This window comes from Sesamum indicum, linkage group LG3 (genome assembly GCF_026168435.1).
Source record: "Sesamum indicum cultivar Baizhima isolate 11 linkage group LG3, ASM2616843v1, whole genome shotgun sequence".
Taxonomy (NCBI): Eukaryota; Viridiplantae; Streptophyta; class Magnoliopsida; order Lamiales; family Pedaliaceae; genus Sesamum; species Sesamum indicum.
The window spans coordinates 29,218,431-29,246,224 of record NC_142659.1 but is presented as its reverse complement, the minus strand read 5'-3'; the positions used below and the strand labels follow the sequence as shown (position 1 = coordinate 29,246,224).

The 27,794-nt window shown below is 33.5% G+C and overlaps 4 protein-coding genes and 1 non-coding gene across 13 annotated transcripts; 2 read left to right on the top strand and 3 right to left on the bottom strand.

Moving 5' to 3' along the window:
- Positions 1-554: 554 nt before the first annotated feature.
- Positions 555-3,574, top strand: LOC105159173 (UDP-glucuronate:xylan alpha-glucuronosyltransferase 2). 2 transcript variants are annotated; one of them, XM_011076141.3, is made up of 3 exons: positions 555-725; positions 818-1,448; positions 2,451-3,574. In XM_011076141.3, exons 1-3 carry the CDS (start codon positions 576-578, stop codon positions 3,389-3,391), a joined length of 1,722 nt encoding a protein of 573 aa, XP_011074443.1. In that variant the 5' UTR covers positions 555-575; the 3' UTR covers positions 3,392-3,574. The 2 variants fall into 2 exon arrangements, with proteins under 2 accessions (XP_011074443.1, XP_011074444.1); XM_011076142.3 differs by having other exon boundaries at positions 594-730.
- On the bottom strand, positions 1,742-1,814 carry TRNAR-CCU (transfer RNA arginine (anticodon CCU)). Its single transcript has one exon. It is a non-coding gene; the product is annotated as a tRNA-Arg (tRNA).
- A 2,227-nt stretch (positions 3,575-5,801) lies between the features above and the next one.
- Positions 5,802-10,302, top strand: LOC105159172 (protein WEAK CHLOROPLAST MOVEMENT UNDER BLUE LIGHT 1). 8 transcript variants are annotated; one of them, XM_011076136.3, is made up of 4 exons: positions 5,802-6,137; positions 7,192-7,249; positions 7,336-8,005; positions 8,141-10,302. In XM_011076136.3, the coding sequence occupies exons 3-4, from the start codon at positions 7,337-7,339 to the stop codon at positions 9,995-9,997; spliced, it is 2,526 nt and encodes an 841-aa protein (XP_011074438.1). In that variant the 5' UTR covers positions 5,802-6,137; positions 7,192-7,249; position 7,336; the 3' UTR covers positions 9,998-10,302. The 8 variants fall into 8 exon arrangements, with proteins under 8 accessions (XP_011074438.1, XP_011074439.1, XP_011074441.1 ...); XM_011076137.3 differs by having other exon boundaries at positions 7,325-8,005; XM_088878875.1 differs by lacking the exon at positions 5,802-6,137 and adding an exon at positions 6,154-7,026.
- Positions 10,303-10,657: 355 nt separating this feature from the next.
- LOC105159171 (sterol carrier protein 2) lies at positions 10,658-12,048 on the bottom strand. Its single transcript, XM_011076134.3, has 4 exons — positions 11,763-12,048; positions 11,603-11,663; positions 11,043-11,145; positions 10,658-10,958 (listed from the first exon to the last, which is right to left on the bottom strand). Exons 1-4 carry the CDS (start codon positions 11,889-11,891, stop codon positions 10,877-10,879), a joined length of 375 nt encoding a protein of 124 aa, XP_011074436.1. The 5' UTR covers positions 11,892-12,048; the 3' UTR covers positions 10,658-10,876.
- Positions 12,049-15,316: 3,268 nt separating this feature from the next.
- LOC105159170 (abscisic acid 8'-hydroxylase CYP707A1) lies at positions 15,317-18,248 on the bottom strand. The gene is made up of 9 exons (XM_011076133.3): positions 17,980-18,248; positions 17,559-17,883; positions 17,174-17,323; positions 16,833-17,084; positions 16,617-16,706; positions 16,323-16,401; positions 16,129-16,235; positions 15,901-16,019; positions 15,317-15,647 (listed from the first exon to the last, which is right to left on the bottom strand). Exons 1-9 carry the CDS (start codon positions 18,189-18,191, stop codon positions 15,545-15,547), a joined length of 1,437 nt encoding a protein of 478 aa, XP_011074435.1. The 5' UTR covers positions 18,192-18,248; the 3' UTR covers positions 15,317-15,544.
- Positions 18,249-27,794: the final 9,546 nt, after the last annotated feature.

Here is a 27,794-nt window from a genome sequence, read left to right as displayed (position 1 = left end):
GATTCACACTGTCCTTTTTGACAGCCAAAAAAATAAAAAAATAAAAAATAAATAAATTACAACGACCTCTTCCCTGAGATTTAGCATAATTACGAATATTCTCTCATTATTTTGAAAATTTTTTAATACAATCCTGATTTTAATGGATATCTAACAATTAGCTCAATCCGCTAGATTTTCATCTATTTTTTATGGTGAACTAACCAAAATGTTCTTGTGGATTAAAAATTATTTTATTTTTTAATTAACTAAGTTGATAATTTTTCTTATAATTTTTAAAATTTTATAAGTTTTTAATTTAAAAAAAATAAAAAATTCAGTAAGAGCAAAATTGATAATTTCATACATCCATCTAAGAATTATATAATTTCATCAAATACTAGGGGAGTATTTGTAAGTTTTTAAATAATAAGTGGTATTTGTAATTATACCAAATTTTAGGGGAGGTCGTTGTAATTTATCAAAAAAAAAAAAAAAAAAAGACAAATTGAGGGTTTTTGTGTAAATCGTCAGTTGCATATATATAGGCTTGGGCAGTAGCTAGGGTCATATTTACACACACTTTTTGTGTAAGTATGGTGTTTAGGAAAATGATGAAAACCACTCCTCCAAAAGCTCTGGCTATCAGAATCAACTTGGTTTTCTTGGCATTTTCATTGCTCCTTTATTCAATCCTTCTCCTCTGCCCTTCTGCCTCTGACTTCCACGAGGGAGTTCATCATAAGGTTAGGTGAGCTAACTAATAGTCATCATTACTTACTTTCTTGGCATTTCTTGTTTGTTTTTTTAGTGAATTGGATTGTTTGAAAATGATCAGATGGAAAATGGGATTAAGAAGAAATTGATGTTAGAAGAGCCTATGAAGGTGAGTTCTCGTAGGGCGTTGATCAAGAGGGAGAAGCCGAGTTTCTTGGATGGTATTGGGAGGGGAATGAGGATAGGAATGGTGAACATGGAGGACGAAGATGTTGCAGAGTGGAAGGCTAGTGATGGGCAGGTGATTCATGTGTCGTATGAGCAAGTCTCTGAGTTACTTGAATGGAAGGACTTGTTCCCTGAGTGGATAGATGAAGAGGAGGAGGCCGATGGCCCATCGTGCCCTGAAATCCCTATGCCGGATTTTGATAAGTATGGTTACATGGACATGATTGTGGTCAAATTGCCATGCAAGGCTCCAAATGAAGGGTGGAGTAGGGATGTGGTTAGGCTTCAAGTTCACCTTGTGGCGGCGAATTTGGCGGTGAGGAGAGGGAAATGGGATGAGAGGGGGAGGATGAGGGTGCTGCTTTTGAGCAAATGTATGCCAATGCTTGAACTTTTCACGTGCGATGAGTTGGTCGGAAAGGAAGGGGATTGGTGGTTTTATAGACCGGAGAAGGAAAAGTTAGAGCGGAAAGTATCGGGGCCGGTTGGATCGTGCAATTTGGCTATGCCTCTATGGGGTAAAGGTACGTATGTTGATCACAAATTTTAGTTCATCTCCAATTTGATGCCATTTGAAGCATTAGCACAAGTGTTTCTTGATACTATCAAATTGGGACTAAAGTTTTTACATAATATCAAAAAATCAAGTTGTGATAGTTGTGACGTTGCGTTGTGTTAGCTTTTTCTTTAAGTTGAGATACATTTATTTTTATTAAGAATATATAAATGTGAATCCCAAAAAGAAGAATCGAGTAATTCTGAAATATAAGGAGTTGCCATCTGCCATCTAAATTACACAACAGACAAAAACTGAAATCGCGCCAGGTAGGGATCGAACCTACGACTTTCTGCTTAGGAAACAGACGCTCTATCCACTGAGCTACAGGCGCTCTTGCCTGCTAAGTTTCACAACATTTTACTATGATCTAAAGCAGTAGAGACCTTTTTTTTTTTATAAACATGAACTGTCTTATCTTATTTGTAGTTGTTGTAATGATTAGTCTCATTGTCAAAATTCCACTTAATTCATGCTCCTCATTCTATGATAGTACTGTCTGATGTTTTTTTTTAAATTATACAGTAATTATAATATAAATATATTATACTTATTATTTAATTTAAGTCCGACCAAATTTTATTGAAATTAAAATTTCCCTTCACCTAACATGCATACATGCACAATTTTATACGGAATCTATCCTCTCATACTTTACTTGTACGTACCTCAATCTCATTCCTACTATTATCAAAATACTTGTGCTTCATTCAACCTAACAACTACTCATTATTTCCACAAATTTTAAACCTTTTTGTTATGTATAATTTCAACAAACAGTATTCAATATTTTGCGCCCATATATTTTATTCAAAGATATCCTCTTATGTCAATACATATAGATATAATACACCTAACCTTCAGTCAATCCATTTAAATGTTTTTGAATAATTTGTTTTAATTTTTGAGATAAATTCTGAATTATTGCATAATCAATATTGTTAATTAAAAGAATTTGCTATAATAACAGGAATCAACCAAGTGTTTGATGTGTCCAAAATCAAAGGCGTCAGCAGCAAGAGTACACCAAGACGAGAAGCCTATGCTACGGTTCTCCATTCCAGGGAGGCCTACGTTTGCGGTGCAATAACCCTAGCCCAGAGCCTCCTCCAGACCCGAACCCGACGAGACCTCGTCCTTCTCCTAGACACCTCCATTTCCGAACCCAACCGCGACGCCCTTTCCCGGGCCGGGTGGAAGCTCCGATTCATTAAAAGGATCCGGAACCCCAGAGCCGAGAAAAACTCCTACAACGAATACAACTACAGCAAGTTCAGGCTGTGGCAGCTCACCGACTACGACAAGATCATCTTCATTGACTCCGACATCGTCGTTCTGCGTAACCTCGACGTCTTGTTCCATTTCCCTCAGATGTCGGCCACCGGCAACGACGGGTCGATCTTCAATTCGGGTGTAATGGTGATTGAGCCGTCCAACTGCACGTTCAGCATGCTCATGAGCCGCAGGAAAGAGATAGTTTCTTACAATGGGGGCGACCAGGGGTTCTTGAACGAGGTGTTCGTGTGGTGGCATAGGTTGCCGAGGAGGGTTAACTTTCTGAAGAACTTCTGGTCCAATACTTCCAGTGAGGCTACTGTCAAGAACCAGTTGTTCGGGTCGGACCCTCCCAAGCTGTATTCGATTCATTATCTCGGGTTGAAGCCGTGGCTTTGTTACAGGGACTACGACTGCAACTGGGATATCCCAGAACAACGGGTTTACGCCAGCGACGTGGCGCATGCGCGGTGGTGGCGCGTGCACGACACTATGGATGAGGGATTGAAGCAGTTCTGCGGGCTGCCGGAGCGGAGGAAGATTGAGCTAGAATGGGATAGGAAAGTTGCCGCAAAAATGGGGTTGAATGATAGGCATTGGGAGATCAATGTTACAGATCCAAGACGATTTCTCTGATTTTATTTTATTTATTTATTTTTTGCTTCTTTAATTTCCTATAGTAAATATACACGAGTTTTCTTGGAGATATCAAATGCATACATATATATATATATATATATATGGAGGTGCTCATTATAACCATAATTATGTGTTTATAGATTGGCTTTAATTATACATTATTCATTTCTTTTTTTTTTCTTATTGGTGCTTAGGAATTTGGGTTTAAACTACCATTATACATAATTTTCAGACGCTAATATACGTGATGTCCTACATTTTCAATATAATTAGAATTTTATTTTTCTAACAATAAATTTGTAATAAGTCAATTGAAAGTAAATATGGATTTTCATTCATTTTTTTTTATTGATATAACAAAATTTATGAATTTTACTAACAAATGTATCTATTTATTGGACGAAAACAAACGTAAGGGGTACTAGATGTAATTTTTCAAATTATATGCAATCTATGTATAATTACATCACATTTAAAAGAAAGGCGATGTAATTATTGTCGCTATAATTAATTGAAATAATTATTTGTTTAGTCCTTTATATTTGTTTGCTATTATTTTTAGTCATTTAAATTTATTCATTTTAGTTTTAGTTCGATAATTTTTAAAATTGCTTAATTTTAGTCATTTGACCTAATATCCGACAATTTCAGCTATACACAACTTTTCAAAAGCAATTTTAGTCCATATATATCCATTTATTTTGAACCTCATAGGTAATACTCGCTTAGAAAGGTATAAAAGTCTAGGTTCATTGAACAAATATTTGTTTATATTGCACTTACAGCATCAGAATGGACTATTAATTTTTATCATCAAAATAGTAAAAGAATCATAAATTGGACTAAAGGATTAAATATACGCAAAATTGATAGGTATAAAACTAAATCTAATATCGTCAAAAATAAAAAATCAAAATAAATTCATAACAAAGTTACACAATAAAAAATTTCTTTTTCTCTAACTAATTATAAGCTTTGCCTCGTTAATCACATTTAGATGGCTAAGTGAGAAAATGAATAGAGGGAGGAAATTAATGTGGTAAGTAAAGTCATTTTCAGCAGCAAAATTAAGTAATAATCATGAGATTTTTCTTGGTAGCAAGTAATGATTTCCACCTGCCAATCTGATTAATTAGTGTTAGTTGTTGATTAATTGTTTCAAATTTTGAATGATGATGATGATGATATATATATATATATATATTTATATATATGGAGAATTGAAATAGAAAAAGAGTGATCAAGAAAGCGTTAGCAAGACGATAAAATGATTGGTTGTGGGGACAGAAAAAAATTGGATTGATTGTGAAAGAAATGGAGAAAACCATGTCGGATTGGATTGATCGACCAAACAGCCTAACAAACATATTTAACTGTTCCTTCTCCATTTTTTTTTTTAAACATTGTTGGACATATAATTCTGACATATTTTGAAGTCAAAACAAAAATGCGATAAGTTATAGTCACGACTTATTACATAGCTATTCTCTATCTATCAGATGTGGCCACGGCTTATCAGATGTGTGCTTTCTGTCTTATCATTTTTTATAAGTCATGACCACGACTTATCTTTGCGTGACAATTTTGCTTATGTAGTCCACTATCCATCGGACGTTTGATACGCTGTGGCCACTGAAACATCTCCACTAAAACACCACAAAAATTGTCCATACATAGCCAAAATTTCAATGAGCTTCCTCTCACTCTCTTGAAAATAAAAATAAAAATTAAATATAATTATATTTATATTTTTGATCTATTGTCTATTTATAAAAATTATTTATATATTCTTTGCGTAATTACACAAACCACCATGACAGGTAAAGAGTAGTGATAGTTTGTGTAATGCTATTAACGTTTGTCAGGGTGTATGTGTAGTTTTATAAAAAATAAAGGTGATTTGCAAATAATTCTGATATTTCTAATGGGTGTATGTGTAATTTTTTAAAAGGTATGAGTAATTTATGTAAATTGACCATAACAATAAATGTAATATAATTATTCCTAAAAAATTGCACATTTATTAAAGGGTTAATTACACTTATACCCTATATGAAAATATAAGATTACACTTTCACCCAATTTTTTTTTAAAATTACACTTACAGCCTCTTTAAAAATTCTTTTTTTACACCTGACACCATTCCGTTAAGATTTGAACGAAAAATATTTACGCTAACAAAAAAAGTACATAAAATTTTAAATTTACCCCTCATTTAATATTTTTAAACCCTAATGAAAAGGGATCATGTACAAATAGTAAAATTCATGGGGGTGTAAGTGTATTTTTAAAATTTTTTTGGATGAAAATATAATTTTATATTTTTTAGGGGTTTAAGTGTAATTAATACTTTATTAGATTTGGAGAAGGCCAGCAATCCTTAAACGAGCGAAAGTACACGAATGGATCTCCTACTCTCTGAGATTCAGCGGCAGAAGGCTCCACCCACGTGTTATTACACTATGATCATTATTATTACACCACATATATATATATACAAACAATACCGTTGTATATGTATCTGTGCTGTCTGTACAAATACATTTTATTTCTTTAATTATAATTAAATTAATGTTCAGCCCTTAATTACTATTTTTGGGTGGAGAGTGAATTTGGGTGTTGGGAGTTATTAGAAAGCCAAACAAGAAAATAAAAGTTTGTATTTTTTCCTGAGCAATATTGGGAGGTCATTCATAGCCTTTTCATTTGACTTTTGTTTCTTTGTCGTTTCTGGTGATTCTTGGTACGCTTTTCTCTTTTTCTTTGTCTTCTCTTTTCTTCTTACATCTTATCAGCTTTTCTTGTTTGTTATGATGTTTTGCTCGTTAATGGGCAGAAGTTGGTATTGGGATTGGGATTGAGATTATTGTTAAGATGGGCTATTTATTAATGTTAATTAGATGTTTTTCTTTGTTTCTGTATTCAATTCTTGAATTCATTTAACGGGGTAATTAAGATTGTGCTTATTATCATTAATTACTTGCTGAGTATTTGAAATCGTCTGCAATGCCGAAAATAGGTCAAGATTCTTGAAAATTTCTGCAAATTTGATGTACTTGAATGGAGGGAATGGCATTTTTGTTGTGTTTAAATTTCAATGCAAGACAACTGAATGTTTTATAAGGTGGAGATGTAATGAGAAGCTGATACGTTTATCACTCCGGTTTAAGGTTCTTGTTTAGGCTGTTTATGTTTTGAAATTGGGCAATGCTGATGTTTTTTTTCCGTATATTCAAAGAGTGGTGGGAAAGCGAAGGGCTCGACTTTTATGCTGTTGCTGGTTTTTTGGTACATTTTTATTTGTAGATGACAAGAAAAATATGCGACATATACATCTGAACATTGTATGTGCTTAGCCCCGTGTTGATGACTTGTTGTTTAGAATGAAGATGTAATGAAGTATTCTGTGATTAATGTATCTGTGGCTTGGTTTTGAAGTTGGGAATTCTTGATACGAATACACACCATAATACGAGGTTGAGATTGTTGAGTTGGTGTTGTTAGGATAGGCTTAGCATATTTTCATGTTGTACACATTGATATGTCTCCAGATCTTGTTATGTCGTAGTTTTGGAGACCTAACACGATTGCTGACAAGGTTACTGAAGTTTGGCTCAAGACAGGAATTTCGTGTAGAATTCACGATCCCCTACCTTTACGGTTTAACTTCAAATTATAATATGCATAACATGAAGTTTTTTCTCAATCTTCTTGATAATGGATAATGCATAATCATTGTAATCCTGTTTCGCCATTTGTTATCCTGTTTTCACTGTTGGAAATATTTTCATTGACAGATGATGGTGTTTCATTAGGTACACTTAAATCTGCAAAAAAGACCTTTTATCATTTGAGGTTGGGGTTGTGTTCTTAGTTTTCACTTACACTTTCTGGTTCCAGTATTTGTGGTACTCAATTGTCTTTCCTTAGCATTTTGTCAGAATGGAGGATGCTAAAAATTTCAAAGAAGATGGCCCTCCTGAATCTACTCCTGCACCGATACTTCTGTCTCCAGTCAAGGATCAATCAGCTACTGCTGCTGCTGCTTCGACAACCCAAGATAGTAGTGGAGAATTAGATGTTTCTAAGTTAGCACCAAATGGAAATCCGGTTTTATCTCCTCCAGTCATTGATGTTGAAATGGTAGCTCCAGAACCGAATCTTGGCATGCCTGTGGAAGCGAAACCAGTGATAGAGGAAAATAAAGAACCTGTGGAGAGTCAGAAAGATAATAAAGCAGCATCAGTTTCGGAATCCAACGCATCGAGTGACGTTCAACAGGATGCCCCAGTTGCAGACTCTCAAACACTTAAGCCTCAGCAAGAAAATGTAGAGCCCAAAATAGTTGCAAGGCCGTCTCCAGAGGATGACTTTACCCCCCTTCCTTCTCCTCATCATCACAGAAGAAACAGTAGCATTGATATTGTTGCCAAAGTTCCCCCTAACTATAATAGCAATCCAACATCCACCGAGCGTACCAAGAATCCTGATAATGGTGAGTTGGGCAGAGGTCAAATTGATACAGCGGCGCCTTTCGAATCTGTGAAGGCCGCTGTTTCAAAGTTTGGGGGGATCGTTGACTGGAAAGCCCACCGTGTGCAGACTGTGGAGGTATCTTCTCTAACCTTACTTTTCTTTACTAGTATATTTTTCCCTTTGTTAAGAGATGAAATCAGTTTTCAGAAAGGTTGTTTTTATTGGGAATTGATTCTTGAATAACCGTAACTGGTTCTGGTTGCTGTGCAGAGGCGAAAGTTCATAGAGCATGAGCTGGAGAAAGCACAGGAGGAAATGCCATCATATAAGCAGCAATCTGAGGCTGCTGAAGAGGCGAAAACACAAGTTCTGAAGGAGCTGGAGAGCACTAAAAGACTCATAGAAGAATTAAAGCTTAATCTTGAAAGAGCACAAACGGAAGAACAACAAGCGAAACAGGATTCTGAACTTGCAAAACTCAGGGTGGAAGAGATGGAGCAAGGGATTGCCGATGAGGCTAGTTTTGCAGCCAGGGCACAACTTGAGGTTGCTCGAGCAAGGCATGCAGCTGCAGTCTCGGAGCTTGTAACTGTTAAAGATGAACTGGAACAACTCAGAAAAGATTATGCTTTGTTGGTAGCTGAGAAAGAAGCAGCCGTGAGAAAGGCAGAAGAAGCAATCTCTGCATCAAAAGAAGTCGAGAAGTCGGTGGAGGATTTGACTATTGAACTTATTACTGTGAAGCAATCCTTGGAATCTGCACATTCTGCACATATGGAGGCAGAGGAACACAGAATTGGAGCAGTTATGGCAAAAGAACAGGAGAGTCTCAACTGGGAGAAGGAATTGAAGCAGGCAGAGGATGAGCTTAAGGAACTGAACCGGCAAGTGCTGTCAACGACTGATCTCAAGTCCAAGTTGAGTAAGGCAACAGCATTATTGCAGGAACTGAAAGCGGAACTGGCAAGTTATATGGAATCAAAATTAGAGGGAACTGGCAAAGAAGGAAATGTAGAAGATGCACTCAAGGAACCGGAGAAAAAGTCTCGTGCAGATATTGAGGCTGCTATTAATGCAGCAAAGAAGGAACTTGCAGAAGTGAAACTCAGTATTCAGAAAACAACTGATGAGGTCAATATCTTAAAGCTGGCATCCATGTCATTGAAATCGGAACTCGAAAAAGAGAATGTAGAACTTGCAGCCATTCAACGGAGGGAAGAAAAGGCATCGATTGCAGTTGCATCTCTCGAAGCCGAGCTGGATAGGACAAAGTCGGAAATTGCTTTTGTTGAGGAGAAGGAGAAAGAAAGAAGGGAGAAGATGGGGGATCTTCCCAAGCAATTAGAAGAGGCAGCTCAAGAGGCAGAGAAAGCAAAAGCACTTGCCGAAATGGCTGGGGTTGAGCTTCAAAAAGCAAAGGAAGAAGCAGAACAAGCAAAGGCAGGGGCCAGTAGTAGGGAGAGTAGGTTACGAGCAGCTCAAAAGGAAATAGAAGCCGCCAAAGCCTCTGAGAAGTTGGCACTAGCGGCTATAAATGCATTGGAGGAGAGTGAATCTGCTCAACGGAACAACAATGAGGATTCACCAACAGGAGTTACACTCACTTTAGAAGAATATTATGAGCTTAGCAAAAAAGCCCATGAAGCAGAAGAGCAGGCGAACATGCGAGTGGCTGCCGCTCTCTCTCATGTTGAGGCAGCTAAGGAGTCTGAAACTAGGAGCCTGAATAAGCTGGAGGAAGTTAGTTGTGAGATGTCTGGACGAAAGGATGCACTAGAAATCGCATTGCAGAAGGCTGAGCAGGCGACGGTAGGAAAATTGGCTGTTGAACATGAGTTAAGAAAGTGGAGGGCTGAGCATGAGCAAAGACGGAAGGGTGTTGAATCTGGTTCACAAAGTAATAGTCCGCGAGCAAGTTTTGAGGACGGGAAAGATTCCAAGGATGTTATCGAGCCTGATTCTTCCAGTATCCATCAGAGGTCGGGTTCGCAGGCAGAGACAAGCAGCAACACGGAAACAGAACTGTCCCAAGAACCGAAAGCTGTGAAGAAAAAGAAAAGGTCGTTCTTCCCTCGGATCTTCATGTTCCTGGCCAGAAGGAAGACGAGTTCATCTAAGACAGCTTAATCATCTCCCTATGCTATCTTCTTCTTTCACACAGTTGCTTCTGTTTTGCCTGGCTTGATTGCTTTCCTCGGAGCTGATGCACATCTGTTGTCCGTTCGCAAGAAAGCTCTAGACTTTTACATGAGTTCAACATTTCTTTTGCATACATTATTTGACCCGATCAGATTAAGTTTTGCTCACAAAGACAGAGTAACTTATGGGGTTCAAAGGATATAGTGAAATTTACAGCTTAGTGAGGCTTACAGGAACTGTAAGGTGATTCTGTAAAGCATCCAGAGTTTTTTGAATTCAAGTTATGTTTTCAATCTTCCTTTCCTCTCTGCGAAATTTCTACATATGTTAATAGATATACCAATTTCATTTCTCTCTTCACCGTTGATTTATTTGTGGTTGAATATTGAAGTTGGAAATCCTCGGATACCTTTTATAATGTTTAGGCCGCCGAGGAAAATATGAAACGGATCGATCCCTGCATTCATTTGGCAGATGTTCCCAATTATCATCTTACAAGAATAGGTTCTGAAACATATGAATTTGACATGATTTCATGTCAGATAAGAAACTGCCACGAAATTACGCAGTTTTTTTACATTTACTGTCCTTTTAGGAGCTTATTTCCCGATGCCTTTAGCACAACTTTCCAGTAAATATGGAAGTCAATGAATATAAATAAAAAAGTTTTATTTCTGAGCAGAATCAAGATTTATGTTTTGACTATGAGGGCAAAACATCCATTTTACATTAGAGATACCAGAGGGTGTACTGGGATCTGGGTAATTCAATGTGCGAGGAATTTCTACTACAACATAGGAAGCCGAAAGGAATTGACAACTTACATCCTCAATCAACTGATCTTATACCACATGGAAACCTCATTGCTCACATCTTTGATGGCTTGGGGAAAATGTCGGGTGTAAATTTCTGGGCTGCACTGATACTGCCCTTTATCTTCATTTTACCCCTATATTTGTTTGAACATCGTTAGTTGAGTCCCTTTCAAATAAAAAAAAATCAAAGATATCAACGAGTTAGACAAACAGGGCACCTCATGAAAGCAATTTGAGGATTCATCTTGCCAGTGGCAACCTTGACAAAATCATCATCTGTAAATGAGAAGGTGGCGTCTGGCTTCCCATCTTCGTATGTCCCTACAGTAATGAATGATCAAACTTTGATTAAGACATTTCAAGTAAATTCTTAAGTGATCATAAGCAGGATTTGAAATTTCAGATGATTGAACTGCAATTTGCAAACAGTGAGCAGGTCTTGAGATGCGAGTTTCAGATTCTAGATTAATCTTCTAATGTGTGATTATCGACAAGATTCCAGATGACTGAAAATCTCACCTTTGCCAGAACCACTTTTATACAAAACCTTCCATAAGATGAATAATTCAAATTCACAAATTCTAATGTTCAGTATTATAGATATCAAAATATGCCTCCTGATTGCATTAGTGCTCGCGATTTCTAACATATTTCATCATCTGTCTCTGCTATGAAATTCCAACAGAATGGAGCGTAATAAGGCAACCAGATCACAAACAAATCAAACACTTGATTCCTGAAACGGAACAAAATTTGTGAAGAGCGTAAGAACCCTAACCTTCTTTGACCTCCCCTTTCTTCAAATCAACGACATAAGACTTCTCATTAAACCCAAGTTTCTGCCAATCCACTAAAGAACCGTCAAACACCACAACCAAATTACATAATCAAACCAAACTCAATACCAAATTCGCATTTAGAACAGATAAAAACCAAACCTTGGGAGCAATATTGATCTGATAAATGAGTCCAATTTTCTTGGTAAGCTGTTTGCCAGCATCAGTTGACATATGGAGCTTCATCTGCTCCATGATCGCATCGGATTTCAGCTGAGTGGAGCTCGCCATGGCTGTCCTTCACTAGAATGAACTGCGAGTGATCGAAGGTACAACCACTGTGAATTGAATGAAATATTAGAAGTTGTAGGTGGGGGGGTGGGAGTCAGGTGGGTGATAAGGCTGACCATCAACTGCCCCAGCGCCTAAGCACACAATTCAAGGTGCAATATTTTGGTTTCTAGCAGCTCATATTCAGGACTTAGATAAGATTAAAATTAATATCCAAAAACGTATATTAGTTTAAAATTAAGGATAATCCCGTTATACTCTATAAGATTTTGTATAATTACATTTATATTATTTATAATTTAAAAAATTATATTTAATATTCTTAGTATTTATTTTTATCCAACTAATAAATTACTTCATTAATAAAAATTTATTAACATTAATAAAATAATTGAATAAAAATTCATATTAATCATTTATTGCAAATCAAACATATTCATATTAAATTATTCAACACTTGAGAATTCATAATCAACTCAAAATCAAGTCGAGTTAGATAAGTGGAAGTCATGAGGTTCTACACGATCTTATTGCTCTATTTTAATAATAGTAATAATTATACTTGATTTAATCATTTTTTCTATAATATTAAAAATTTAATTATTAAATATGTATGTAATTAATTTAATTAAAAAGGGGTGGGGGAAGCTTATCTATCAATGGGCCGAAACCTTAGGGTACTAAATAGATTCAAGTTTCTCTTTTTTTTTTTATAAGTATTGTATTTTATTTGTGTTTGCGATTCATGTTCACTAGGCCTAATGCAGCTATGCAAGCCCACACCCAATTGTATTAGGAGATCCAAGAATAAATGGCAGGCCTATTATAAGGGTATTTTTGTTATAAAATAAAAAAAAAAACAAAAAACAGTCTCCTGACGAGATATATTTAAATAATTTTTTACCAAATATCAATATTTCAAATCGAGTAAAAGAAATTTTTTTATTTATTTTGAACCGATACAAGAATTTCAAATTTAATGTGGGCCTACTGCAAATTTAATATCTTAACTATGTGTGAAGTTCGAATTGTTTTATGAATTTTAATTTCAAACTTAATTGTTGATCAATATACGAGCTTTTAATTAATGATTTTATTTCAAAATATGTGAATAATTATATCTTGTTTTCTTTTCTTGTAATAAGATCATGTGAACAACCTCAACATGAAATTAGTTATTCTTGCAAGTTAACAAATCATATTAGTTAAATAACAAGTGTGTAAGTGAAAGTCTTGTATTGCTTCCATACATAGTGCATACGTATAGACAATTGAAAAATTCTTTATTTTTTTCTTCACTTAATCAACTTTATAGATACAAATTTAGAGGGTGTTGGACTAATTTTTTTAAATATGTTTTATAAGTTACTACATTTTATAACATGTTTGAAAAGCTTACAAAATGTTGGATCTTATTTTAAAAATAAGTTTTTAAAATATTTGGATAAAATAAGATGTTAAAACTTATAATATGTTAGGGTATTTGGTATAATAAGGTCTTTTATTGATAAAATGATAAATTAAAAAGAACATATATATAATACTATTAAAATCAAATAAATTGTTATTTCTTGACATATTTTATATTTAAATATTTTAAAATACTTTCATAAATAGTTCATATTAGTTTAACTCCAAATAAGAATTTAATGAAACTTTTTTTTAATAAAAATAAAAATATGAATTATTACCTAAAACGTTTGCTAGTCGAATATTAACATAAATACATTTGATTTCTTCTTTATCAATGATTATTTTTAGTTGTAAGAATATCTTGAATATATATTTTTTTCAATAAATATAATTTAGTTAGCAAATTTTTATGTTAACTATGTATAATATTTTATTATTAAAGAATGAAGCATTTCCGCTTTTTCAAATACAAAAAAAAAATAATAAAGTTCTTTAATATCCTAGAGAGAGAGTGTGCGTGTCCGTGTGCGTGTGTGTGTGAGAGAGAGAGAGAGAGAGAATGTGGTTGTGTGTGTAAGGATATTTTTGTCTAATTACATATTAACCTTATAGAGTTCAAAAGATCTTCTGTAAAAAGTTAGAATTGTTAACTTTATTGTAAAGAATTTATAAGATCTAAAACATCATATTTTGAGATCTTATAAGCTTTTAAAAAAAATTTGCCCAAAAACCTTTTTAAAACTTATTAATTCTCAAATATTTTATAAAATATTGTAAATAAAATGGCCCAAGAAATTCATTTGGACGACTAAATATTCACAGGGCCCAAATCCCTTAATTGGGCCGCCTGGCCCGCCTACCCAACCCACCAAGTTTTTGCCCCGCTTGCTGATATTTTAAATAATTCTTTCTTCTCTCTCTCTCCTCATAATCCTAGCCCTATTTTTCTGATATTTGTCTTTGGCCATTTAGTGGCCAACCTCTTAAAATGGCTGGTTCAGAAATGATTTGGCAGATCACGAAACAAAAGAAATCATCCTCTTCTCCCTTTCTTCTTTATCATATGACCTTGTTCGTCATGCTCTAAACTTGATGTTCAAGGTTAAAACAATAGCCTTTGTGGCTGTGCTTTTGTGGTTTTGTGATAGAAAAGCCTTTATGACATTTCTTGGTGGTTCAGTGGTATAAAGCTTTGGTGGCTTGCCTTTGTGGCTCTGTGATCTTTTAGTAACCGTGAAATTCTAAGGGTTATTGACCTTTGGCCTTGTGGCTTTGGATCTAGGCAATCTGAGCCTATCTTACTGCTTGTTGTTTAAATGCATATATTATCGTTAGTTCTGCAATTTTTAGGTTTAAGTTTGGTATTATTGTTTATATTTGTAAAGCTTTATAATGAATCTGTCTAAAAATTTCTTCAAACTATAAAAATCTATAATTTAATTTTTTTATAATATTGTTGGAGCTTAGTGATCGATCTATACCCAACAAACATTTTAAAGAGTTTATAAACTTAATCAAATACCGTCTTAATTTTTTATAATATCATTGAAATATAGTCAAATCGAATTTGGCTTTGGGGGGATAAGTCAAAGAAGTTATTATGATATGGTGTTTTAAGAGTGTGGTCTGGATCCAGCTGAGGCAGCACGGACCAATTGCACAATTACCACCTGGCTCGCCCTCTATCTCACCCTCCCCCACATTCACAACCATCGTCTTCACATTTCACCATCACCCTAATACACCCAACCTCAACCACATCAACTAATACATAGCAAAAATTGATTCATGTTTTTCATCATCATGCTTCAAATTTCATCCATTCCATTCATTCTTGCTCTATTTTAATAATAATTATTTATATATTGTAATAATAATTATTAATTAATTGTATATATTTGATGTTAGTAATTGATATATGCATGTATTGATTCTTAATAGTTAAAATTCGTAATATAATAATAATCGATTCACTAAAAAATATAAAATGATATAATAATAATCTCGCTAGCTGTAAATGATGGTGGCATATATATATATATATATTTATATGAATGAGATTGAATTTTCTTCTAAATTAAGGTACATATTAACCTATATTAATTATGAACTGAAGGGAAAAAAGGGGAGTGATCATTTGTCCCCAAGTGAAGTTTGAAGGTGGCCAGGATTGGAAACAAATAGCAACAATGAAAGGTAAGTTTGGGTTGAGTAATGCGACTTCTCCATGCTATGATCGATCAGTTGGCGCTTTCTTCTTTCCAAAATCTGGCTGGGAGCCCATGCAATGGCACAGGAAATGGACCATACTGAATTCCACTTTCGGATCCCACCAATTCATACCTACAACCAACATTACATGTTTGCCCCTACGTCAAATACTTTTCGTGTACATACCACTTACTAAGACATGAGAAATTCTAACCTCAAATTGAATTTAATCAGATTTGAACAAATTATATAATAAGTATAATATACTTATCATGTAATTGATTTAGTTCGACTAAACCTAATTTGAATAATGTTTTTTTTTTCAAAAGGACATATATACTTTGTACTATGCATATAGGTGACGAGATTGAGAGAGTTAAATTACCTGAAGTGAGAGGCCAACTGATGCACCAAAATGAGCATCTCTAGCTTGGCAAGTTCGTTCCCCGGACAGGCATGCACGCCACTCCCAAATGGCATAAAAGTATTGGGCATCAATGGACCCTATGTATACATGAATAACGTTGTTGTAAACACTACTCTAAATTCTCTACTTTAATTTAATATTTGTACATATGTGTGTAAAAAAAATCATCTCGTATAAATATCGTACCTCGAATCTTGTTGGATCAAATCTTTGAGGTTCAGGAAAGAATTCTGGGTTGTGATGAATATTCCTGAACAATGGCATCACTTTCCACCCTTTTGGAATAAGGTATCCTGAACCAATTATTACACCAATTATTTAGTTTTCGCCGATATCTTTTGGAAAAAACAAAAGTGGCTTATATGGTATAAAAATTGTACCTTTATATTCTACATTAGTCACTGCCTCCCTAAATGTGAATGATATAATGCTCGCCATTCTTAAACTCTCCAAGATCACCTGATCAAAGTTCACATTGTGAAAAAGGGTTTAAACTTATTAAGGTGAATGATATTGCACTCGTCGTTTGATCAGTGTACAGTTTATAGTGAACGGCCAGTCAAATAATTAAATTTTGGTTTGACCAAACTTGAGTAATAAAATTTATTTGACTTTACTTGCATGCATGTACATTTTTTCTAGCTGCTGCGTTCGGACATAACTGAACAACATACCTTGTGAGTGATGGGCATATTTCTTGTCTGATTCCAAGCCAGATGACTCTTTCCACTCCCATTGGATAGGTAGATCGCCTTCTGTTCCGCCTGCATTACATTCCAAACACCAAGTTATATATACAACAGCTACAGTTCGAACATAAAAAATCATATATTGTTAAAATCAAGAAATTAAATTAATGGACTAGACACATAAATTCTTAATTTTAAAACCTTGACAGCCTCTAGAAGTTTGGGGTTGTCATGAAGGTACTTGAGAACCCATGTCATAGCACTCGCTGTCGTATCCTGAGCAGCAAACAGTACTCCAATTATGTTGTCCGCAATCTGATCCTCACTTAGAGTTTCACCCTTGTCATCTTTGGAATTCAGCAGACAGCTTAGCAGGTCCTTCTCCATCGCTAATTTCTTCTCCCTCCTTTCTCTAGTAATGCTACTAAGAATTTTACTTAGACTCTTCCTTGCCTTGAAAATTAAATTTAATTTGATTAGATCCCACTAATGCAAATTCATAATGTAAGAAGTGTGATTGATTTATACACGTTTTTCCTTACCTTAATCGCTTTTTGGTAACGGGTTCCAGGTAAATTTGTCGGAAACGAATTGTAGCCTCTGTCGACTATAACGTAGTTCTTCTTCAATTCGTCTTTATAGTGTTGATCCAGACGGCCAAAAGTAGCGAGGATTCCTACTTCGAAAGAGAGCTGTAGGAAAACGATAACGGCGTTGATTACTACAAGATACGAACGAACTAATAATGAACCAAAAGTTTTTACCCAAATCGTTTTGATCGAACCAAATCAATTGTAAAATAAGTGTAATACACTTGTATGATTGGTCACTTGGCTTATAATACTAAATTCAATTTGGGTTAAAATTTCCCATAAAGAAAGACAATGTTTAAGGAAGTTTTCTAGATTATCATCAGCAAAATCAAACCTTTTTCATCTCGTTAAAAGTGTTGATGACTCCGCCATAATCAGACCAAGAATCCAATGCAGAAACTGTTAGTTCTTCAATGTCGGCCACCAGCTTGCGGATGGACTCCGGGTACAACGAGCCCTGAACGAGCTTCCTCAGCCGCATATGGTACTCGCCCTGGTGGAAGAACAGGGCCCGAGGCCCAATTAGATTCTCCTTGCTTTTCGGGTACGTGGGCTTGAACAAATGCGCCTGAGTTATCAGCACGAACCGGGCCGCCTCCGGGCTCGCCAGCATCACGCAGGGACAACCTAGTATGTGAGTCTTGAAGATTTCTCCGTACCTGGAAATTAACCCATTATTAATAATAAATCATCCCATAAATTTTTACAAAAAAAAAAAAGCAAAGTGAAGAGGACAAATTAAGAAGACATTAAACCTTCTCTGTCGGGTAGAGAAGAAGACATTCGGGTCCTGAGAGTATAATTGGAGGGTTTCTCCAATGTACGGCCACCCCAAAGAACCTGGAGGAAGTTTACGAGTTTTCTCCTCATGGTGTTTTAGTTTCTTTCTCAGTGAAATAACACAGGCAATCATTACAGCGACGAGAAGGGTCAAAACAGGCACAAAGAATTCACTACTCTTGTCCATTTAGTGCAAGCTGCAGGGCTTCTTTGCTTGTATAATCTGTTGTAATAGAAGAGAATTGCAAGGGATTATGGGAAGAAAATGTGAAGAGGGGGAGGGGTATTTATAGGCGTGTGGAGGGTGCTGGATGTGGACAAAATCCAGTGGAGTTAACACATTCTTGAAAATGGATAAATTCTAATTCAAATTGGATTTAAAATTAATTATATAACAAATACAATACACTTACGGTTTGATTGATGTATAATTCAAAAAATTGATCAATCACATAATAAATATATCACACTTGCTCTGTAGTTAATCTAATTCAACTAATTTTGATTTAAATAAAAAAATTCCTCAACTTATTACACATATATACTGGATGGATGGACGCCTACTTTCCCTGGTAAGCTTTACGAATTACGTACATAGGACCTGCGTCTTATCCAAATCTTTACACAATCTTATGACATGATTTGTTTAGATTGTCAAAGATTTAGTTAGTTTTATCTGTCCTCATGAATATGTTACAACCTTGGTTATGTACGTACGTCAACCTTCCCGGTTTTCATTTCCACCTCAGTTTTGTTCTCTTTATGTATCTACTAGTTACGAAAATCTAATTCTGATGACTTTGCTTATTAAATTTGAAATTTTTGTCCGCACCCGCGTTGAAATTGATTATTCCTCATAATTGATTTTGTTTTAATTTCTTTTTCCTTTGGTTAGAAAGAGGAAAATTGAGAATTATTTTTAGGGACTACAAAATTATGTGATTTTGGTTATAGATCATACTAATTAATAGTGTTATTTGCTATCTATGAATTATAACGTGCATAAAAATATATTAGCCCAAAAAGAAGAAAAAAAATGGAAGGCGAATGGTACCCTTTAAGAGGTCCAAAACATCCCACACCTATATCGCTCTCAAAAGGTTAAGAATGTTCCAACCCACAATCTAAATGAGCAGGCCTAGAAAACCCAAGTAGCCCAAGAAGCTTAGGAAGAAGAGAGTAGATCTAAGACATTCTCGGTCTTGAACTATGGTTAAAGTCCGACAATACATTCGGTTAAAAAGACCCACATACGTGGCAGCTCACACTCCACCGTGGCATCTAATTGGCTTAAGTGTTAGTAGCCACCTCGGACACATCAGCTCAAGGAGTCACACATGAACAAGGAGGGATTCCTTGACGGTTGGGACTTCTCATAGGCGAAGGGTTTCCCAAGACAAAGAGTTTTCCTACTAAAACACTCCTAGCTATGGATAAGGATGGTTTACCCTTTATCCCAACCAACTTTTCCAGGGATTTTGGGAGGGGGATAGGCCCCAACAGGGGTACTTCTCTATAAATACAAGTTTGATCTCTCCAAATGGGGGACAACTCTCTAACTCTCTGAACTATCCTCTAAACTCTCTCTAAGCATATTATCAAGTGTTCTTATACTTTTTACCAATTTTATTTATCATATCTCGATTTTTAATTAAATTTACTTACTTTTTTGCTTTATTTCATCTCGAACTTAATACTACCTTGAGCGTTAGAGTACTAAAGCCTTTTTTTAGGTCCCACCTTTAAAATTGGTGCTCGCTTCGGTTCAAGCTTGTAATAATAGTCCATATTTATTGGATCCATATATTTTTTACACGCTCGTGAACTTCTTTTCCTGGAGAAGAAGCAACGACGGATCAATTTGCATTTACTTTTTTTGAATCCATCAATGGAAAGAAAAAGAAAAAGAAGAAGAAGAAGAGTGCCCACTAATCTTCTCTGTGGACTTCAATGTATGATGGGTTTATATAAAAGTAAATTCAAGAAATATAATATTTAATTGTAATGAATTATTATTATTAAAAGTAAATAATCATAATAAATAATTATTGATTTGTTGGTTGTAATTTTTTATAATATAGTTAAAATATGATTAAAAGTCATAACAAAATTTTAAAATTTAGTCTATAGTCATTAAAATATAAGTAATAGTAATTTCTTTTTCGAAAGAGATTAAGTGGCTTCAAAATGAACAAATAATTTAATTTGAATTAAGCTAGGCCAGATTCAAACTACCCGTAAGGAAGTTAGTCCACTTTTCTTCCGTAATTGAATTAAGGTATGAAATTATCAACTTTGTTCTTACTGTATTTTTTTATTTTTTTTTTAAAACAAAAATTAAAAACTTATAAACTTAGTCCTTAAAAAGTATAGAAAATTTTAAAAGATGAGTAAAATCGTACTTCATAGTCTACAAGTGTATTTTAGTCAATTCACCACATAAAATAAATAAAAACTTAAAAAAGACAAACGAATTCCGCTAATTATTAGATGACTATTAAAATCAAGAATATCAATTATTTTATAAATAATAAAAAGATACTTACAATTATACCGATCATCATGAAAACTCATCGTAATTTATTCTATTTTTTTAATGAACCTTTATTGCAAGAGTGCACTAAAACATGCACTTAATTCTTGGCAATCACAATCAGTCATTTTGTTGCATATTCACGTGCCCAATTTCCCTGTGCACCAATTGAAGAGGTTCACCAAATTCATTAATTAATATATATTTTCATCTTAATTACATGTTCTCTCCAGAAAAATTGAGAGGTCTTTAAGTGGTCATGCATGCCGTCTGGTCGGCGATTCAATTTGGGCAACGAAAGTCTTGGCCTTCAGACAATGCATTCGACAAATGTTTTTTCTTTCCCTAAACTTCCATCCTGTTTCAACTTCCAACTTCCACGTGTTGTAACCTGATTGATTTGGTTAAGAGAAACAGACATGTTAAGGATAACCCTAGTTTCTTCCTTTAATTTCTGAAATGTTCGTCGCCCTGTTCATTCACCTCAATTTTCTACTTTCGCACTTCACTTCGCCAAATCGCTCAATCTAGACGTATTTCTGTGATTTGATTGAATTTCTTCCTTCTGCTACAAGAAATATAATAATTCAACCTTAAATAATTATTATAGTAAAAATAAATAGCTATCGATCAAAAATATTAAAATTATGAACATTCAAAAACTGCAATACTAAAATACTATCCTAATTAAATTATAGAATCAAAAATACATTTAATCCCAGTAAAAAATAAGTTATTTATTATATTGTAATAGATCATGGCTCAAAAATCATGGCACAGTGATATAATCCACGTACAATCAAGCAAAATCGATACAAAAAATTAAATTTAACCACGATAAACTAATTACTATGAATTTTACTATAACCAAAATATTTACTATGATCTTTTAACTGTAACTAATGTTTTGACATCGATTGTAAAAAACAACAGTTAAAAGTTGGTTGCACAGTCGTAGTTAATTAATATTTGTCACACTCTTTTATTTCTAATCAGAATAATTAATTATAATTAAAAATAATAATATTTTTTCTAGTGGGGTATTTAATATATGTCTTTTATAAATAATATTTTTATGCTATATAACTTTCTTGAATTTGGTTAGATCTAATGTTTCAGACCGAGTCAGTCTTTTCCAGTCCCGTTACGAATTAATAAAACATATTATTACATTAAACTAAAATTTAGAAAAATAATTATCAAACACTAATTGATGCGATATTATTTTTTAATATAAAAAAAAAAAGAAGGAATTTCATCACCTTGTCCGAGACTACACGATCATGTCAGATCCCACATTTGCACGTGGTTGTACGGAACCGAGGTAGACGTGGAAGGGTCGAGAGCTCTCGATGCCCGCCCCCGCATGTGAAGCATGAGGCGCAATCACCTACAACGCCGGGTTACGTGACAGCCACAATTGATTGTTAATTGGTGGACACGTTGTCTAATATTAGTGGTCTATTTTCTCCCGTCCTATTGCGCCCATGCTTTTCACCCAATAAGACTACAAATATTTTAGCAACCCACTCTGTGAATTGAGCTGCAAATTCACATGGTATCTATCTGCTCAATTTTATTTTTCTGAAAAGAATTCCAAATTTAGATACATCTTATAAAAAATTATTTATTTTTTAAAAATAACATTTAAAGCATTTATGTAAATAAGATTAAGTAATTGTTTATACGATACTAATAACCACGAAAACTTTAACAACTAATATAAAGAATTTATTAATATTCTTCAAAAGAAACTTAGAAACTTTAATTTTAGAAAATTTATGATTTGGCAATATTTTACAGGTTCTCTAACATAAATAGTTGATATCTGGACTTTTATTTTAATTCACTCATAAATCGATTTCGAGCCACTGTGGATGTGAAATAATTTTATGAACCATACAAGTCTTATGTTTACAATCAAATTCTTTTCACATTAATCATCAAAGTCCCAAGGAGATATATTTCTATATATCCTCTCCAATAATTAATTCATAAAATTAAATAAAACAAACTTCACGTACTAATAAAAAGATGTTATTATGATATCATATCACTATAATGTTGGGGTGTTTGATTTGGCATGGGAAGAAGTTGTAAAAGTAATGCAATCACTACTGATATGCGAAAAGTAAAGGAGAGTTATGTGAGCTATGTTTCAAATGTTTGTTCAAAAATGGTAAATTATCTTCCTTTTAGAAAAAGTATTAATTATGCGAAACAAGAAAGCAATAAGCAGGGATGTTACATGCCCCTCCACACGTGTCATGCTCTAACTCTTCACCTTTTTATTTATGCCCGACATTTTTACCAATCCTAAGATGTCACAAAATCTCCCACGATACTCGGGTTAATTCATGTTTTCGAGAAAATATATTTTTCTAGATTTAATTCGATTTATATCATGTAAACAAATCAATTATATTTTTCTTGAGTTTGAAATAATATATATAATGTAGGGTATTTATCACCAGCAGTGAGCCTAAATACTACAAGTCTAATTCAACTATTACAAGAATTGTGATGGTTATAAAACCTTTAATATTACAAATCCAAAATTATAGAAAAGTTTAGGAATCTCTACAGATATATAATAACATAATACATGGAAAACATTTACAGATATATGGATGCAATAAAAAATAAGAACAGAGAACAAGAATAGATTGGTTCAGGGAGCCGGATCCAAGAAGGGGGAGCTCACAACCACAAAGGTTGGCAACCACACACACACTAGTTGCTACACACCAAAATCCACAAAGGAACTCGTCCATAAAGGACCACTTAAAGCCTAATTCAAACCACACAGGTTTTTCACTAAGAATCATGCAGAAAATTCCACTTAGGAATTTGATCACGAAGAACAGATTAATCAAAGAAGAAAGAGGGATTTTTCTTTTTCTTTTTTTTCGATTATTTTCACTTCAAAAAACCCTTGAAGGATTAAATAGATGTATGATATTATCATCGAAGAAGGGAACATTGATTATCAGATAGAGAGAAAGACGGCGATGAAGGAAAACCGAGGGGGGAGAAAATATATGTAAAGAAGAAAACGAGGGGACAGACTAAGTGACGTAGGGTTAGGGTTCTACAAGTTAAGTGGAAACCGAGTCGGGAAATTGGGGTGGGTCGGGTTAGTGTGTCGATTCATTTGGGTGTGTGTGGGTTGGGCTGTGAACTGGGCCCACCAAAATAAAGGTTATAGGCTAAAATTTCCAACATATATATAATTTAAGCTATTTTGTATTTGAAATTTTTTATGAATTGTAATATATTTATTGGCCATTTTTCAGTCCTTAAATAAATGGGACGAGAAGCGTACGTTATAATTGTTTTCTGCTGTGATTATATATAGAAGTTTATTTTGTGATTCAATTTAAATAATAAATACTGTACATGGAAATACTCATGATCACCATCATGTTGTGAAAACTTTTGTTACAAAAAGCGTGTAGTAACAACCTAATATGGGTGGAGGATCAACCCTTCCGACCGAGTTGTGCGAAGCTGACAATAATCAACGTACCATGACGGTGGATTAGTTGGCGATGGTTTACGTAGTTTTAACATGGTGAACGAGATAAATATTTTAGAAAAACTTAGCATCTACAAAGTTTCAATGACTGCATATCATTTTTAAATTCTATAATATAGGGTTTTTTTCGCTTTCAATCCGATTATAAAGTTTTCATTTTCGATTTCATAACTTTAAAAAAATAGCATTTTTTGTCTCATTTTACATTTCCGTTAGATATTTAACAAAGAAAAGTTCAGTGGCCATTAAATATATTGGATCAATAATGATATTTTTTTAAAAGTTATGGGACAAAAAATATAAAAACCTTTGACATTTTTTGTTATATAAAAATATTTATCAGAGATGTACCATGGGATTAAAGATGTTATTTTTAAAATTTATGAGACAAAAAGTAATAATACTCTAAATAATATTGCCAAAAATAGAAAAAATTGAGTTACGAGACGTAAAGTGTTATTTTCCTGTTCATTTGAAATATGAGCAACGAGAGGTATGGGAGAAATAAAGAGATTTGATTTATATTTAAGACATGAACTGATGAACATTACATGTCTTCCTCACGTCGAATTTATCGAGAAAATATATATACCCTAATTCACCAATCGAATTTAAAATCAGTATCATCCTCATTAAGCACCGAGTAGTGATGGGTTGACATCCATTACTGGGGGACAGCACCGCTTCACATATACATATGTTTCCCACGTACGTAGGTGAATCCAAACATTAGAGATCACTTTCACAGAGTATTTACAAACTTTCTTTTCTTTTCTTTTTTTCCTCCAAGTGGATTTGATTTTAATTCGTGTGATTTGAGAGCATGGATTCGCATGTCTGGGAGATGTTTTGTTATATATAATTAGGAATAATGATCTTGTTGCACTTTACAATAATGAGCTTACCTACACGTATATGGTACGTATTAGAGATTCGTGGCACTTTTTAATCTTATAGAGTCAGGTTTGGAGGAAAATTTTATTCAAATTAGGTTTGATTAGAGCAATTATAATAAGTTTGTTATGCAGTTGGTTTTTTTTTTTCAAATCGTGCATCAATTATACAATACGTGTATTGTACTTGTTATATAATTGATTCAAATATATAAAATAATAATTATATCAAGAAAGCAATGAGATATCCATGCTGCGGATCCCCGACAGGTTTGATGAGGATCCAAGTGAGATTGAATTTGAGTGCATATGGACTGTCAGATTTCTGATCAGGATCTTCGTTGATTGCATCGAAAATGCTAAGGATCATAGATTTTGCAATGATGAACTGCTACTGCCCTTTCTGTCCTTTCGTATCTTCATTCTTGTGATCACATAGCATCTTAAATATCCAAAGAAATAGTCACCTCATATTATAGCTAACTCTATATGCTCTTTAATTTGTCCCATAACCAAAATTAAAAAAAAAAAAACTGCATTTCTATTTGTATCAACAGATAAAGTATTTTTTGAGTAAAATGTATCAATAATACCTTTCTATTGAAATTTGGGATTTGTCTATCTGGGGTGAAAAGTGAGTGTATAAAAAAAATGAGAGTAAAAATAAATGTATAAAAAATTGGGTGTTTGGTTAGGGAGAATGGTCTGAGGGAAAATAGAATTGGATCTATATGAAACCCCTACGGAAAAGTGGAACTATAAGGCCAAAAAATAAAAAAAAAAATACATATTTTATTTTATTTACTTCATTACCCATACATATAAGCTCTTCAATTCTTCTTACCAGTATATAATTTTGAGAAAAAATAACCAAATCATTGAAAAAACACTACGGATGATCGATAGTAGTTTTTATTCTATTTAAACTGAATAATTTAGAATAAATTCACAATACTTATTGGATGAATATTGTTACTAATAAAAACTATTTTTGTTTTTGTTCGATAAATATTTTCACTGATATGATTTTTAAACTTTTAATAGACTAAACATATTTTAGTATAGTTTAGTATAGTATTAATGTATTTATTTAATAATATAAAATAAAGAAAAAGGGTTAATAATTAAAATTATAAAAATTATTTTTTTTCTTTTTAATCTATTTTTCTCATAACAAATATGAAAAGTATTTGAAATTTACTTTATTTTTTACTGCAAGAAGTTTCAACTTTGATATATGAATAGTCTGGTTAGAAATCCAATCATGTACTAGCTCGTTGCATTTTTAAAAAGTGAAACTTAGTGAAATTTTTCTAAATATATTTTGTTATTGTGAAAAGACTTTTAAAAAAGCAACACAAGAAATATAACTTTTTATTATGATTAAAAACTATAGTTCAAAATAAAAATTTTTGATAATTAATTAATAATGACTGTATAAAAACTATTAAATATTATTTTTATAAGGGAGATCAAAACATTAATTATTGCTAAAATCTACGATAAATGCTCATAGGCAATGGTGGAACCAGAGACCATGTTTGGTACACGGTCTGGCCGTATTGAGCAACGCGATCGTGTTCTCCGATTTTAATTGGTTTTAATCTTAATTTAATTATTAGATAAAAGATATAATAACTTGTAAAGATTAAAAACTAAAATTGTGTCTCAAAAAGATTAGGGATCAAAATCGATTTTGGAGCAAAGTATAAAAACCCAAAAAATGTAATTTACCCACATATGTAAGCATATTATGAGTTCTTCAAAAAGATTTACCAAAAAATAATAAAGTATATTGCCATCTTCATAATTCCAGCAATTAACCTTATTCTAAACATATTTTGGTGGGAATTTACATGAATTTCTTGAAATTTGAACCAAATTAAAAGAAAAAAGAATTGCATCATGGGATCATAGAACATCGTTTCTTATTCACAAATTAAAGGATGAATATGTATATATATATATATATATATATACATACGGCAACATATTCTTCTCAAGAACTGGAAGAAAAGGATATATAAGAAGCAAGAATGCATGCATGTCCACTTACATCGTACTTGTCAAAATATCTCGGTAGTTATTATCTTTTCTTGGGTGGAATATGCATACATACATACATACATACATATAGGCAGCTAGCCCATGAACCGCAAGTTGCCAATTGCGGCTCTTTTTGGATTTATCTGAAATCCAACTTGCTTTCCTATACTCGTAATTTCTTTCCTAATTATTTCTTCATAAGTGGTTGTAATTTAAAGGTTTTAGTCACTGAAATAACACGACAAAGTTTTATAAAATCAAACTTTTTAATTACATTAAATATCTCACGCTCATTTTGCTTAGAAATTCTACTTTATTTTACGACTCAAGAATTATAATAATGTTCTGATTTATTGATATATCCAACATTTTTAAAAACAATAACATAATGTACTTAAAGATTTCATACTTAGTGTTATCTTACACGCAAGATTACAGAATGAACAGAGATTTAAAAAAGACGAAAGTAAAATTTCTTTTGAAAAAAAAAAAAAGGGAGATAAAAGTTGACGAGAAAGATGCTTGAATGTCGTAAATGTACGACCAAAAGAATTTGACTCCAGATAATAACCACCATCGATTATGATTGAACAACAAAAAGAGGAAAACAAAGGCATCCAGCTGATGTTCATGTGTGAAAAAAATCCCCAAAAGAAACGAGAAAAGAAAATTGTGGTGGAGATTGAGAATTTTAGCAGATTTTGAGGATGCAGACAAGAAATTGCAATAAATATGAAGCAATGAGACCACATATTTAGGTGGTATGTGCAGACACAATGA